The 16,973-nt window shown below is 41.7% G+C and overlaps 1 protein-coding gene across 1 annotated transcript; it reads left to right on the top strand.

Annotated features, from left to right (window-relative positions):
• The first annotated feature begins 931 nt into the window (after nt 1-931).
• Nucleotides 932-2,815, top strand: LOC149925555 (uncharacterized). The gene is made up of 3 exons (XM_090161779.1): nt 932-1,478; nt 1,551-1,756; nt 1,952-2,815. Exons 1-3 carry the CDS (start codon nt 932-934, stop codon nt 2,813-2,815), a joined length of 1,617 nt encoding a protein of 538 aa, XP_090017905.1.
• The last annotated feature ends 14,158 nt before the right edge of the window (nt 2,816-16,973 follow it).

Raw genomic sequence — 16,973 nt, 5'->3', positions numbered from 1 at the left:
TTAAGTTAAGGTGTAAGGTATCGTGCTGAGGGCTGAATGGTACCGGGGAAGCGAAAATACGGTATCGCTAACGATCCCCTCGGGGAACCAGGCGAAACCCCGTTGTAATTAGCCTTCCACCCGGGAGGAGGACTACCGGGTGGTGACAAAAACAAAACCAAAAAAATGAGCAAGGGTCTACTTCCAGTAGTACCCGGCTTGATAAAAAGAATGAGCAAGGGTCTTCCAGTAGTACTCGGCTTGAAGAAAAGAACGAGCAAGGGTCTGCTTCCAGCAGCACTCAGCCTGATGGAGGGTCTGGGTTATCTTCGGATGTTACCCGACTCTCAAAAACGCCGATACGCAATGCACGCCGCAAGGCTGCAAGGATCGCTAAGAAGGAGGTTCAGTCATCCTCGGGTGACAATGTAACCCCTTCACTTAAGAGGCTCAGGTAGGAGGATTCCAATCCCTCGCCTGGGTCTTCTCAATCTGCGGCCAAAAAGGCTAAGCAGCGTCCAACTCCTATGTCCTATAGTGACGCAGTAGAGTTGCCTAAGATGGCCATTGTAAAAGATGGCTTTCCAAACAACCTTATCACAGAGGAGGAGATGGGCGCCGTCCAGTGGGATTCTGGAGAAAGTTGATGGGACACCTTCGGGTGAACCTCTTCCTCTCATCAGGAATTTCCAGCTGGTCAGAGGTGCCATCACATATCTCTGTGGGGATGCCCCAACCGGGGAGTGGTTAAGGAAGGCCTTTGACCATAATGACGGTGTTTTGGAGGGAACGAAACTTTTAGTAATAAAGGCTAGTGAACTACCGAAACCGGCCAAGGTCGCCTTCAGGACTAAGGATGTCTGGACGAAGAATCCAGAACAAGCTCATTACGAGCCGTTGGAAAGTGGTCACCTCTGTCAGTGACAAGAACTTCATTCGGTGGATTTTCCAGATGGATGAAGATTCTGTCGCAGTTTTAAAGGAGGCAGGATTTACTGCCTACACAGGGGTGGATAAGGGGACTTTTAAAGTCCTTAAAAATCCTAACACCACAGCGCAGCCTGAAGCGGTGGCAGAGGACTCTGCTACTGAGATGTCGGACTTTGATCTAACAGGAGAACTGGGTGATATCACCCTGGGCTCCGACGTCACGGTGCTAGAGAACACCTCCACCGGCGCAGAAGGGTCTGTCCAACCCACAGGGGCAATAGGTGAAGATGCGAGTGGTTCAGCTGGTGATGGAGGTAGGGTCAGTCCTGTAGCCCAGAACCAACACCAGCAACTGTGGTTGGACATGAAGGTGATACAGATTAATCTGCATCACTGGAAGGCAGCCTCGGCAGTTCTCTGTCGCAGGTTTGTTGTAGAGGGCCTAGACGTGGCCCTCATACAGGATCCTTGGATCCATAATGGAAGGATCCTAGGGCCCAAAAATGCAGGTACTGTTTATTATGACTACAAATCTGCTAATCCTAGAGCATGTATTTTGATACGAAAGGGTATTCACGCTCTTCCTCTTTAATTATACCAATCTAGGGACACTGCCACCATAAAAATCTTCTCTTCATCAGCTGATGGAGAAGACGAATTAATGATGGCTTCTGGCTATTTTCCCTATGATTCCTTGTCCCCTCCATCACAGGAGGTTTCCAATCTGGTGAACCACTGTGAGAGACTGGGCAAGAAGCTTGTCATTGGGTGCGATGCCAATGCTCACCACGTTGCATGGGGCAGCAGTGACTGCAACCAACGTGGTGATGACTTAATGGAATATCTGGTTAGTACTAAACTTCATATTCTTAATAAACACAATATACCAACTTTTGTTACAAGTAACAGGAGTGAGGTTATTGACTTAACTCTGTGCACTGAAAATGTATTACACTCTGTGACACAATGGCATGTGTCTAATGAACCATCACTTTCGGATCATAGGCAAATATGTTTTTCTGTTTTGGTCCAACCTGCCCAGGTAGTAACCGAAATACGCAATCCTAGATCAACTAATTGGCCTAGGTATAGGGAAGACCTTGATCTTCACTTACGGGGATATGGCTCTAGGCTCTCCTCGGTGCTGGAGCTCGAAATGGCTGTTGATCACATGCAACAGTCCATAGTCGACTCCTACCACAAAAACTGTCCTGCAAAATCTACCAACCAGCCAAGGTTAGTTCCTTGGTGGAACAATGAGATTGGTAGACTTCGCAAAACTACTCGTAAGCTTTTTAATAGAGCTAAGAGGACGGGTGACTGGTCAGCCTATAAGCAGACCCTCACTTCCTATCATAAGACCATCCGAGAAGCCAAACAGGCTTCCTGGAGGGATTTTGGTGAGAGTATCTCTGATATTCCCACTACAGCCAAATTAATGAAAATAATGGCACATGACAATACAAAACATCTAGATACTATTAAGTTGAAGGATGGTAGTTACTCCAGTTCTGTAAAGGAAACACTGACACAAATGTTGGAGGTTCACTTTCCGGACTCTAAAGTCACTGACAAAGATGACTCTTATGATCTTCCTCTTCGGTTCAAAAGAACTAAAAAGGTAGATTGGGATGTGGCAAAACAAGTTTTCACTCACTCCAAGCTCATGTGGGCTATTAAGTCATTTAAGCCCTACAAGGCCTCTAGTCCGGATGGGATATCACCCATCTTGTTGCAGGAGGGAATAGATACTCTCTCTCCTGTGTTGTGCAGAATCTACAGGTCCTGTATTGCTCTTGGGCACGTACCGAGCTCCTGGAAGCATTCAAAGGTTATCTTTATTCCTAAGCCCGGGAAAGCTAGTTATCTCGAGGCTAAGGCATTTAGACGAATCAGTCTAACTTAATTTCTCCTAAAGGTTTTGGAGAAATTAGTTGATAGATATATTAGAGAGGAGGTTCTTAGTGTTACACCCCTCTCGAATGCTCAGTATGCCTATCAAAAGGGCAAATTTACTGAGACTACCCTTCATGGCATAATTAATTCCCTTGAACGTGCAATTGAGTTCAAAGAAATAGCGCTAGCTGTTTTTTCTGGACATTGAGGGGACTTTTGATAAAGTCTCTAAGGCTGTCATTCTTAAGGCTACTAAACGTTTTGGTATCAATGACACATTGTGTCTTTGGATCGACTCTATGTTAACTGATCGGGTCGCGACGGCTTCCCTGCTTGGAGAATCGCTAAGGATCACCACCAGCCGGGGCTGCTCTCAGGAGGGTGTTCTTTCACCCCTGCTGTGGTGCCTGGTTGTGGACGAACTCTTGCTGAGACTAAATAGGAATGGCTGTCGCGGCTTTGGTTATGCTGACGATGTCGCAGTGATAATTACTGGGAAGTTCCCAGGAACCATTTCGACTATGATGAGAAAAGCTCTCATCTCTGTGGAATGCTGGTGTAGGGATGTTGGCCTCACCGTCAATCCTGACAAGACAAGCCTGATTCCTTTCACTCGAAGGAAGGTGCAGGACTTGTTCATTGATATTTCTTTCTTTGGGACCATCCTGGTCAAATCGACTGAGGTAAAATACCTCGGTGTTATTCTCGACAGTAGACTAACATGGAAGCCACATTTTGACCTCAGTATCAGGAAGGCAAAAATGTTATTCTGGAGAGTAAGGGGTACCATAAGCAAGTCTTGGGGTCTTAGCCCAAAGGTTGTGTATTGGATCTATACCATGATAATCAGGCCTATGCTGACGTATGCAGCAGTGGTTTGGTGGCCGAGGGTAGTGCTTAAGTCAGTTCAGTCTGAACTACGCACTGTGCAAAGTCTGGCCTGTGTCAGCATTACAGAAGCTATGAGAACGGCCCCAAGCGTTTCTCTGGAGGTGCTCCTGAATATTCTATCGCTTCATCTTTATATAGAGGAAGTTGCAATTATGAGTGCCCATCGGTTACTGCATAATGGTTGGTGGAGGCCTGCTAATTGGGAATTCAGCCACACCAAATTGTTTCGGCAATATTCTAGTCACTTACCGATCTTATTGATGGGTTCTGACAACATGGCTACAAAGATACACTTTGAAAAGCAGTTTAGTGTTTACTTTCCAAGTCGTTTAGACTGGTCTGGCGACACAGTGTTTGGAACCAAGGTATCAGTGAGAGTCCTTTGGGCAGGGCATGCCTTGCAGAGGAGGAAACTTCCTCTCATGTCCTTTGTGTCTGTGATTCTTACGTGGCTCAAAGGTTTGAGTACCTTGGTATGCATAGGTTGGAAACGAGCGATATTTCCAACATCGCGGCTGGGGCTGCACAATGGACCTCTGGTCGAAGTGCAGGCTTGGGTCTAACCCAACCACCCAACTTTACTAATAATAATAATAATAATATCACTACAGGTCTCTTACAAGTTACAATATTCTCCATTTTGACTGACCGGGTTTTTGAAAAGAGTTTGAAGTTTATTTTTTTTTAGCGCGACTAGGAGTTTTCGTGTATTAGGTTAGTTATTATTCTATTATCTAATGGCAAAGATAGCTTTCGCAACGCAATGTAATTTACATGTAGTAATGAAACTCCACAAACAAGTTCAAACTATAAAAGAAAAGAAAGAAATCAAGCCCAAGAAAAAACATTTTGGAAGTAAAGCCCAGTTCACACTATACAATTAATTGGGCCACTTAATTGAAACCAACTGATTGTAAGCAAGAAAATTGAATAGTGTGAACAGAAAAATTGTAATCATTGTTCCAACTTTTCGTGTTCACACTGTACAATTTTCTTGCTTACAATTAGTTGGTTTCAATTAAGTGGCCCAATTAATTGTATAGTGTGAACTGGGCTTCAGTTTTCAACTCCATGCCCTAAAGTGGTTACTCTTTCCACTAAAAGTGGTTTTAGTCAAACAAATGTTATCAAAGCAAACCAACCGAAAAAGACAAAAAAATTAAACCATGGACCCTGTTAGAGATACAGTGTCCATGCTTAAACGCTCAAACGCGATGCTTTATTGGTGTAAAATTGCCTCCGAAACAAAAAGGTACGTCAAATTTCTTTCTGAATTGTTATGACAAACTAAAGCTATAACTATTTTTAGTATCTTACCTGTGGATTTGTTCTCCATAGAAATTAAGTAATGCCATACAGTCTGGAAAGTTCGGAAAAAAATTATCCGTTTCGCCATGTGTTTTTTCATTACTCGGTGATATTTCATTTTCTATTGCACTCGATCCTAATTTATTGCAAAAATCATTTCTGACGGAAGTGTTTATTACTTTAAAGAATTTAAATATGGACACATTAGGGGCTTCCTTGTCTTTCTTACGCGACTTATTATATTTTACTTTCTCTAATTTCATTAAATTTGTGAAAGCTTCGCACAATCGATGCAATATTTTTAATAATTTGTCGCTTTTCATTACAAATTTATGACAAGCTAGACGGCTAGGATTATTAACAATGTGCAATTCATTTTGAATTACAGATACTATGTGATTTTTAATATCTAAAACTTTCGGAGGTACATCCATCGTGATCTGTTTACAAATGCCACACGTGCGTGGTCAGGAGCGAAACAGTAAAGAATAATTGAAAAACCCAGCAGCGGCATTCCAACCAATATCCGGTCTCCTGCCAGTCTTAATAGGTAGTGATATCTATGAATAGGGCCAGGCCAAGAGAGAGACCGAGAAACGCATTCCAAAATCGGTTTTATCTTCCGCGTTGGTTCGCTTTATCCCCGCGAGAGTGCGCCCATCAAAATATTTTTTCTCTGGCTTGTCTGAAAAGACTTGTAAATTTGGACATCCTTTATGGCACTAAAAAGCTTCGCTCCCTTCGTGACTTTAATGATTACGCAAAAGTTCACATCTCTCCGGATCGCACAATGATGGAGAGGGATAGTCTGAAACAGAGCCTGAAGGCTCGTTCGGTTCGTAGGCCTCCCACGACAACCGAACAGTCTCAAATGGACACTCTACGCACCACTGACGGTGAAAACGGGATACCTTCTAGCAGCGCCCAGGGTGCTGACTCAGAATGACTCCACCGTTTTTCTCCCCTTCCTACCTTATCATCTACGATCCCCATCTCGCCTTCGACTATCTTGATTTCCGGATTATCGCCTTTTGCACCAACATTCCATCCCGTACCTACCATTCCCGTAACTCCTATGGTGTTACCTGCCCTCGTGGATACCATCCCTACTGCTCTTACATTTTTATCCACTAACGCTGAATCGATTCTAAGCAAGTTGACCGAACTGTGACCTGTAGTATTTCGTGACAGCCCCGATATTATTGCTATCACTGAGTCTTGGCTTCACAAGGACATTACTGACACCGCCTTTGCTCTTCAAGGATACGATTCTTTTCGTAATTCTTCCTCTCGTAAAGGAGTACACCATCAGCCGTGTTTGTCAATTGGGTGATCGTGTGGTTATCCTTGGGGACTTCAACGCTCCCTCTATCGACTGGATGAACTCTGTAACTTCGCGAGGCATGCGGTCGTTTGATTACAAATTTATTCAGACCTGTCGGGAAGCCCTCTTGCACCAACACGTTGATGGCCCAACTCGGTATCGCAGCACTGATCAGGCTAATATATTGGATTTGGTCCTCACCTTTGACTGGGATCATGTCTCGTCTTTGAAAATTGGGAAAAGTGATCACGCCACTCTGCTATTTCAAATTGCATACAATTTGTCTGACGGATCAGACGTTGCCTTGCCTTCGGAGTCTAAATACATTTACGTGGGGACTACGAACTTTATAGAGCTGCATTGCGCCTCCAAGACTGGTCTCTTATCTCTCCTAAGAATAGCATTGATCGCAACTACAACTGTTTCACAAACATTATCTTCTCAGCCCGAGCTGAAGCGGTGCAAGTCTCTACCCCTACGCCATGCAACACCAATAAACTTCGTCGTGAACCCTGGTGGACCAAAGATATTCAGGCAATAATCCTGGCCAAGCGTCGGGCATTTCATCGTTACCGTATCCATCGAACTTCCGATACTCGTCATCAGTATTCGGTTCACCGCAATGCTCTCGTCTCCCATATTCGAAAAGCCAAATATAGTTATGAATCCCGCCTCGTCGAATAGGTAGGTTTGAACTCCAAGGCGTTCTTCGACTACGTTGGACGGACTACAACTTCCTGATGGCCAGGTGTCTGGTAATCCTACTACCATCACTGGTCTCATGAGCGACGTCTTCCTATTGGTCTTTCGCCCTGAGCCTCACCCTGAAGCGGCCTTTCTCGGCGATTTCGCTCCGCTTTCTGAGCCCAAAGCCTCCACCGAACCCCATCCGGTTGGGTTGACATACAGCCTAGTCAAGCGATCTTTGTCGCGCATTAAAATCGATAAATCTCCCGGTCCGGATGGAGTCCATCCTCGTCTCCTAAAAAAGGTGCCTCAATTCTGGCTGGCCCTACGAGCAATCGTTGTCTACGGGTATTCAACCATCTATTTGGAAAAAGGCTGACGTAATTCCTCTAAAAAAGAAGCCTAACAGTCGCAAAGTGGAAGACCTCCGCCCAATCAGTCTCACGTGCATTCCTTGCAAGAATCTGGAAACCTCTGTGAGAGACTCGGTTGTCACTCACCTGGATAGCCGCGGTTTCTTCTCTGCCACACAACATGGTTTTCTTCTTTCACAAATCTCTTGGCAACGTTTGACGAGGTCTATGACGCGTTGGATGACGGCCACGACTACGATTTAATTTATTTAGATCTTCAAAAAGCTTTTGACACGGTCCCGCACTCATTGTTGCTGTCCAAGCTGCGCAATCTGAAAGTTCCGCCGACACTTATCAACTGGATAGGCTATTTCTTGGCTGACCGTAGCCAGCGCGTTTGCCACCGTGGTTCAACGTCTGCTTGGCAACCAGTCACCAGCGGGGTCCCCCAGGGCACAGTCTTGGGCCCTGTGCTATTTGTTATTTTCATCAACGATCTGCCCATTGCTGTGAAACATTCGTCTCTTCAGCTGTTTGCAGACGACAACAAAGTAGGAAGCCGCATTCGTACTCAAGTGGATTGCCGCACACTTCAGGAGGATCTCACTGCCGTGGAGGCCTGGGCCAGCACCAATTCCATGAGCTTCAACGCTACTAAGTCTACGGTCTTGCACCTCGGTAAAACTAATAGACGCTTTACCTACAACTCGTCCGGCCGGCCTTTGGTTCCCACTGACCAGGTCCGTGATTTGGCAGTGGCAAGGGCGTCCCGTGTTCTCTACCTACTAAGGCGCTCTTTTTCTCGTCTCGATGAGAAATCTGTCAAGATTCTATACAACACGTATGTGCGCCCGCACCTAAAATACTGTTCCAGTATATGGAGTCCGCATTTGATTAAGGACATAGAGTGTCTTGAGCGTGTGCAACGTAAAGCTACCAAGATGGCTCCTCGCCTTCGCCAGTGCTCGTACGAAGAACGCTTGAAGAGGCTCGGAATGCAATCGCTAGCAACCAGACGTTTGCGGATTGATTTAGTTGAGACTTTTAAACTCATGCATGGGCTATATGATCTGCTCACAGATCTACTAGGACGTCTCAAAACCCGGAGCCGGCATTCTTGACAAAGACTTGAGCGGAGCGTGGGTTGTATAACTTTAGTAATGCCGTATTTTTGAACCAACTTAAAAACAAGCAGTTTATTAGTCTAATCTTTTTTATAATTTATAATAAGTTCACTCTTTATTTTTCGCTCCCCCCTCTCTTTTCTTGTCCCCCCCTCTCGCGGCGAAGGTCTCCCTCTCCTAAATAATATTTTATTAGTCCAATCAATTTATAATTTATAATAAGTCCACTCTTTATTTTTCGCTTAAATTATATCCTGAACGGCAGTGCCCCCCTCGCTTTTCTTGTCTCCCCCCCTCTCTCGCGGCGAAGGTCTCCCTCTCTTCCGGACATTACCGCGAATTTCCCTCTCTCTTCTCCGTCTCGTTCAGAGTCACTTTCTCTTCTCCCCCAAGTGCGACACGTACACACACACGCACACGCACACAGCCAACTTTCCCATTGGACCATTATCTTGGTTTAATTTTCCTAACTTTTTTATGTATACGGTTTCTTTAAAATTTCTTATAAACCAGTTTGTTTCTTTAGTTAATATTTTGGCATCTTCCCATTTTATTTTGTGATTATTATTTTTACTTAAATGGTTGGCTAATCCGTTTTTTAGATTTTGTCTACATATTTCTTCATTGTGTTCTAATTTACGCTTTTTAAATTTTCGTTTTGTTTGGCCTACATTTGAAATATCATCATCAGTGACATAAAAGATGTCAATTGTCTTGCTCTAAAAATATGTTTTTACAACCTTGCACACTATAAATAAAATAAATAATTAGATCACTTACCAAATTTGGTGGGAAGTGAACGTAAAATTAATAGTTTAGTGTTAAATTATGTAAAAATTTAAGTAAACTCTAAAACATTCGTTACATGAATTAGTTTAGATTTTCCGAAAAATCTTTGAACGGAATAAATATAATTATTATAATAGTTGGAAACAAGAACGCAAATTTTTTGGGTGACTTGGAAATGACACGCATTTAATATTTGAAAACTTATATACATAAGCATATCTTTAGCTTGAAGGAAGGTTTTGATATATAGGTTGTTGCGCACAGGTATATCAAAAATTCAGCGGCGTATTCTATGGGACGCATTGAGTAGAAAATGTCTGATTAACATGGGTCCTAAGGTGTTCCGTTTCAGAGATATGGGCTTTCAAATATCAACCCCAAAAACAGGTACACAGCCTTATAACTGACGAACGATATTATTCCTTGAACCAAATTGATTGTTAAAGATCATCAGTTTTTCTTATTGGTGAAGCGAGAAAATTAATAAAAATTAATAACAAGTGACAAAAGTTCATTAATAAACTTTTAGAAATAAATTAAGGCTGACCGCTGCCTACGTTACTATCATAACGATAATAACTTTAGAAGCAAGATAAATCTGACAATGAATACAAGCTATTTGCAAAGTATTGATATTGTTCCAAATAGTGTTAAAACTAGATTTTTGTCAGATATTCATCATAAATGTTTTTATTTATTAAATTTAAAGATACAAAGGCAGTTCTGAGTTCACACTTTTACAAGAATTGTTCAAAATAACCAACTTTGGCTGTAATACCAGAGTGAACCCTTCGTAGAAACGATTTACATATTCAATTTAAAGCGGGGCAAAGGTACCCCGGGCCCGGGCCTCCGAAAGGGGCCGCCGGAACGCGTGCCGAACTAAAACTATCTGACTATTTCCAAAATAACAAATTTTGGAGTAAAAATTACCTGGGGTCCGAAAATACTAGCGCCAGCCCTGCAAACAAGTGGGCCCGGAAGTCCAAAATAATAGTTTCACACGAGCCAAGCTTTACGAACATAACGAATAGTAGTATAACCGGTAACGGAAACATGAACAAATAAAATTAACGGTCGAGAAAAACCGCTCGAAATATTTTTGTGGGAAATATATGGGTGGCAATTTCAAAAATTACCCAGAGTGGTTGGGCTAAAGTGTTACAAAACAAACAGAAGCGATTTCATCTAGAACCATGGTTCTAGATTTCACCACGTTTAGAGATGCACTTACGAAAACCCATGCTGCCCCCTCCCACCCTTCACACCTAGGGGCTTTGGGAGGATGATAGTTCCCAAATTCCACAGAATGGCTGGTCTCCGAAGAGTTGCCAACGATAGAAAGGAGCGCTCGGTGGGAGAGCCGCCATATCTTACCCTCCCCCACCCGAATGGAAGCGAGAGGCAAGCGCTGTTGCGGAAACCGTGTGCGAACGAAAACGCCAAAACGCCAGAGACGGAAACGTAAGAAGATCGCCGAATCCCGATTGCCCGACTTGCTAGGTTGTTGCAAGTCGAACGCTCGTGAATTTTGGGGACGAAAATCTGGAGAATAGACGCATTCACATATTGCGTACAGGGAAATATGCGAAAAGGTGCGAAATCCACCCGAGGTACCTTCCAATTTAATAATTTTTGAGATAGATGGCGACACTATAAATTTTATGAAAAATAAACTTTTTTAAAAAGTTATTAATTAATTACTAAATTATAGTACTTTAAATTCTTATTAAAAATATATAACTTTGTAATTTAAATTAACAATTAATTTTAACAGAAGTTAACACTCTCCGCCATAGATGGCACTATAATACGATTTTAAATTATCCAATCAGGGAAGACAATTTGGTATTTTAAATCTCGACAAAACCGTTCTCCACTAAAAACTGAAAACTTTCAACCAATCGTGGAAAATCAAAATTATAACGTCATACTGCTATCAGAGCGCCATCTCCTAACAAATAACGCCATCACCACGTTACCTCGGATGAATATTACCCCTTTAAAGTCGTCTTTGCCCCTTAAATTTGTAAATCGATCTATATGGCTTGCTTTCTACGGCCTTTCCCTCTCTGGTTTTAAAAGCGAGCGTAGGAGGATTCTACCGTGGCGTTAGAAAACGGCGTGTTTGCGAACGGCGGCGGCGGGGACTGTGGCGGCGGCGGGGACTGTAGCGGCTACGGGAGTTTTACTCTAGCCTATACTAGGCTCGTGTAAACAGTAGCGGCGCTAAGGTTTTTTCACAGGTGGGCTAATTATTTTGTGGCCCTTACAACTTTAGTGACCCCTTATACATTTTCTAGGAAGCCAGAAGAGTAAGGTTTTTTTTATTTTTGCGGCTCTCGTCGCGTTTACTGATCTTGTATCCGACCTAGAGGGGACACGTGCATTCCCGGGGTATTTCCCTAAATTCCCTTAAGCCCTTTTCTTTTCTTTCTATTGTCCATTCAAATTTCTCTCAATTTCGGCTCCCTTCCTCCCAAATCTATCTGTTAATGGTCTACTATCTTCTTGAGTAAACGAATTGATTTTCAAAGATTTTTTTCCAGAAAAACGTTTCTTGGCAATAAAACAAATTTCTAGAGATAAAGAAAATTCATAAATTAAGATATGTGGCCTCTTAATTATAAATATGTGGCCCTTTTAATATAAATGTGGCCCCTCTCAGAAATGCAGGGGGGCTAAAGCCCACTTCAGCCCACCCTTAGCGCCGCTACTGCGTGTAAAACTAAAAACACACGTGCCGTCTGGTATCTAACTCGAGTAAAGCATCTTTCAGAAAACATAAATCCACCTCAACATTTAGCCTGGGTGGTAGAAAATAACGTTTGAAAATTTTAGTATGAATCACCATATTATCTTAATTTTGGGAAATAAAAAGGGACTCCAAAATTATTCTAAGACTCCAAATTTAGCCTACCTAAACCCAAAGATATTGGTACAACCTAGCATGACCTAGCTACAAATAAACTAACCTAGCTACAAACACACTAATCTAGTTACAAACACACTAATCTAGTTACAAACACACTAATCTAGTTACAAACACACTAATCTAGTTACAAACACACTAATCTAGTTACAAACACACTAATCTAGTTACAAACACTTACCTATTTTCCTACAAATATATTTACAAACACGCCTACTATTACGTTTTCGATAAAATCTTACGTAATTGCATACTTGTTATGGGATACAAAAGATAAGTACTCAATCGCATGCGCGCACTCTTCGATGTGAATGTTACCTAGTGTTACATTAAGATGATTTTTGGGTTGAAACATGCACGTTAGTGATATGCAAAATAAATTTAAATCGAATTGGATAGGTAAGTTGGACATAAAATTTATAGCTAAAGTATCAAGCGAATTAAGAAAATGGCCTTGGCCTAAACCCGTTCTGCAACTCCCAAACTACAAAACCTTCGATCAAACCAAATCATTATAATGTTTTAAGTATTAAAAAAAAACAATTTTCGTAAAGCCTGGTGTTATTTTAGAAAAACAAAATTTTTATTTGGATGGGAACTGTGAAAGCTACCCCATCCCAAATTGGGGACGACCCTGATCACGTAATCAATGGCAAGTAATAGATAATTCAATCTCTACAAGGAAGGATTTCTATTTTGAAAATATTTAATATGAGAATTGTAGCCTCAATTATATCTGTTATGTTACGCTCGATATTCTCCGTGTGTAACCTGGAAACTATTTTAAATCTACTAATTGTTTGTTTCGTTCTTTCAGTGAAAATTAGTGGGTGAAAATATTGGTAGATTATTTGGATAAAATTTGAAGGTGAACGAGCTAAATTTTGAGAGCTTATTTTCCTGTGAAGATAAAAATATTGCCAGGAGCTGTAACGAAATCGCCGATTTGTAAATATTTTTCACACTTTGAGAAAATATCTCAGAAAAAAAGCCGATACCCTTAAAAAGTAATTAAACCTAAGCTGGAAATATTGCCTCCAGCTTAATTCGTACTTTTGCGGAAAAATCCATAACTAAAAAACCTTATATTATTTCGACGAAAGTCGTTCACTAAATATTAAAACGATTAATGGTCATGGGTGGAATTTTAAAAGTAATTTAATAAAAAGGAAGCAATAATTAAGTCATTAACTACATTAAAAAAATTACAATTATATTTTTAATTCTTCAAATGAGGTAAAGATGTCTATATTTTAAAATGAAAAATAATAAAACACAATGATTTCACCGTGATTTTGGTCTAAGCTTCACAAAAGAGATTATATTATTATTATTATTATAATTTAACTCTTATGTAGACACTGATATTAGCATAAGTTTATACCTCTAAGTAGTCAAATAAGCCCTTTCAAGGTGGAATCTTTGTCTAGAAAACGTGAGGTCAAAACTTGTCTGTTTGTCTCTTCGTTTCCCGCGAAAATGAAATTTTTTAAAATAATCTCGGAGCCAGCGCTGCTGTGCGGTCGAGAATGAAACTATATTGGGAGGGGCTAATTTTAATGGGCGGAGCTTACGACGTTAGTGGGGTGGAAGGGGAGAGGGTTCTTGACGATAATTTTTTTAAATAATTTCGGAGCCAGCGCTGCTGTGCGGTCGAGAATGAAACTATATTGGGAGGGGCTAATTTTACTGGGCGGAGCTTACGACGTTAGTGGGGTGGAAGGGGAGAGGGTTCTTGACGATAATTTTTTAAAATAATCTCGGAGCCAGCGCTGCTGTGCGGTCGAGAATGAAACTATATTGGGAGGGGCTAATTTTACTGGGCGGAGCTTACGACGTTAGTGGGGTGGAAGGGGAGAGGGTTCTTGACGATAATTTTAGTGTCGTTTGCTCGCGTGGGCAAGAATATGCAACGCTAATTTCTAGAGGACGATTAAACGTGACTATTGGTTTCCCTAGCGTTAGCAAAGTAGAAGGAATCTCGTGAAAAACAACCTTAACGTTAAGTAACCGGGTTCAAGAATGTCTAGGGGTATGATATAGGTAAATATACAACGAGAGTATGGGTGTCCAAACGGTTTTATATATTATAAACCAAAATAATAATAACAATACAAATAACAATAAAATACTTAAACACTTAATAATAATAACAATAAGCATGCAAAAACACGAAATTCGCGGGGGGGGGGGGGGGATACGCGGGCTCTCTCTCTTTATAACAATAGTTTGAAGCCTGTGGCTTTCGCTCACCGATTGATGAAACGGTCTGGTGCCGTTCAACGTCGCTCGTTTGGGTCTCCTTAACCCTTTGGCTCTGTCCGCTCTTTAACTCGGCCCACTCTCTGGCTCGATCCGAACTCTGGCTCGATCCGAATTCTGGCTCTGTACGAACTCTGGCTCTGTCCGATCTCGGGCTCTGTCCGACCTCTGGCTCGATCCGAACTCTGGCTCTGTCCGACCTCTGGCTCTGTCCGATCTCTGGCTCTGTCCGGTCTCTGGCTCTGTCCGGTCTCTGGCTCGGTCCGGTCTCTGGCTCTGTCCGGTCTCTGGCTCGGTCCGGTCTCTGGCTCTGTCCGGTCTCTGGCTCTGTCCGGTCTCTGGCTCTGTCCGACCTCTGGCTCTTCCGTCACTCAGGGCGCTGAGGACTGTCTCTAAATCTATCCAACTCCCTGGTTTTGTTCATCCCCATTTCAGTAGGCGTGGTTTAATTACGGAAACGGACATTTGGTGGATTCTTATTGGAGAGGTTAAAAGGTTAAGGGTAGCTTGGAGTAGGTGGTTTGGCTTAAAGATTATTGGCTGCAGAAGGTTTGCGTATAACAGTAGAAAGATGAAATCATCTGGTGTCTTTCCCAGGAAGAAGGTCGCACGACGGTACCACATGTCGCCACGTGTCTTTCGGGAAGGGTACACGTGGTTGTAGTTTTTATTTTTAAAGGTGGCCGTTTGAAGTAACACTTCTTTCAATAGTTTACTATAGATGCCCGAACGCCGTACAATAGAGAGCGCGCATCTCTAAGTCATTTACGATACGACGCCGAGTATTTAACAATAGAGAGAGAGAGAGAGAGGGGTTATAGCGCACAATGGATGAGTCAAGATGTGCGCGCTTTCCCAGCACCGAACGCTGGTTAGGGGAGAGCCACATGTAGAGGGGAGACGATGCAATACACGGACAACAATAATACATTTTACGAGAAAATACTAATGATACCTTTTTACGACTTGGACACCCGTAAGAAATTGAAAAATATAAAAGGGACTTAAAAACTAAAAGGCTCGGGGAAAACATGATTTCCTCCTACATATGGGAACGCATATGGTAGGACTTAATTAAGGAAGTGAATGTGAGAAAAGGTAAAATCTAAATAGGAAATATTTTAAATGCAATAATTTTTAAATAACACTAATCTTCAAATAACACCATTAAAAATGAGCGTTACAAATAGAATAAGGAAGTTAGATTGAAAGGGAATTAGAGAGCCGAAATTATGGATGAATTACCACATTTAATTAATGGGAGATTAAAGAAAGTTTTTAATTCTATATATCTTTATGGTAAAAACTTGGGATGATTTTTCCCAACGCTTCCCACTCAATATAATAGGCTTCGTGCGTAGCTTAAATTTTCGTCATAAGTATCGCCATCTACCTACCTATTTTTAAATTGAATATATGAAAGCTGTCTGCCCGTTCAAAATTATCTCTGCACAACAGATGAAAGTGCCAAACGAAAAACATAGAAATTGAAAAGTCGTCTGCTATTTCTTCACATAATTAGTTGACTGATATTAAGGCAGATGGAGCTATATTTCCTAAGCTTGAAACCTACGGGGTTTTTCAAAATTTTATGCAAAAATTTTCCTACGATGAGTAAAAAGAGCATGATAGCTTCAAAGTGTGGCGGCCTACTATCCCCTGGAAGTAGGCTGCAACAATCGCAAAGCTAAGCAGTGTATAATGATTTCCTCCGTGATATAAAACGGATTTGTACCCCAAAAGGAAAATAAATATAGATAGATAGATAGCACCAGGGAAATGCGAACATTAATGTTTGGATTCGTGTGATAGGTAAAAAAGGACTTTGTAAACAAATCGAGATAACCAGCGTAAAAAAGTCAACTTAAACAGTTGTGATGGACCGCGATTTCTCGCAAATTCATCGTACCCCTGAAATCGCATTTCCCTGCTGCTTGGTTTTTGCGCTTTCTGCAGCCTACTTCCAGGGGCTAGTAGGCCACACTTTGAAGCTCTCTGGCGCTCTTTTAACTCATCGTAGGAAAATGGGAAAAAAACAGGCATACTTTTCAACTCACCCTCTATTTTAATTAGCCAGTAACCATGACATTTTAGTTGAGTCACATGAAAAAAACTAACCAATAGAAAGAAACGGGGTGAATTAATTTTCCGAGGAAATATGGAAATTTCCTTCTCTTGATACAGTTCAAGCTAGCTTTGCACCAAACGGGATTAGAGAAACGTCAGCTTCGGCAGTTCAGGTTTATATTGAGGCGCACAGAGTATAGGTCTATTTGGACCAGCATACCCGCCATAGGCAGCATAGCCGTTGGACTACTAAGTTAGAGGTATCATACACTTATGCTATTGTTAAAGCGACTGTCGAGATTTTAGACTATTGAAATTAGCTAAATATGCCTTTATATTAGTTGGTAATTTAGTTGGTTCTTGTTCAAGTAAGGGAATGAAATTTTTATCGAAAGTTCGCCAAACGTACATCTATTATTATTATTATTATT

Source organism: Leiobunum rupestre, chromosome 10, assembly GCF_980474605.1.
Source record: "Leiobunum rupestre chromosome 10, qqLeiRupe1.1.hap1, whole genome shotgun sequence".
NCBI lineage: Eukaryota > Metazoa > Arthropoda > Arachnida > Opiliones > Sclerosomatidae > Leiobunum > Leiobunum rupestre.
This window is presented reverse-complemented; position numbering and strand designations above follow the sequence as displayed.

Excerpts from the sequence above, each read along its gene's own strand:
- LOC149925555 (XM_090161779.1), top strand. The coding sequence starts at position 932 with ATGGATGAAGATTCTGTCGCAGTTTTAAAGGAGGCAGGATTTACTGCC. Across the intron at positions 1,479-1,550 it reads ATGTATTTTGATACGAAAGG|CTGATGGAGAAGACGAATTA; the intron begins GTATTCACGCTC and ends TCTCTTCATCAG. Across the intron at positions 1,757-1,951 it reads ATGACTTAATGGAATATCTG|GTAGTAACCGAAATACGCAA; the intron begins GTTAGTACTAAA and ends CAACCTGCCCAG.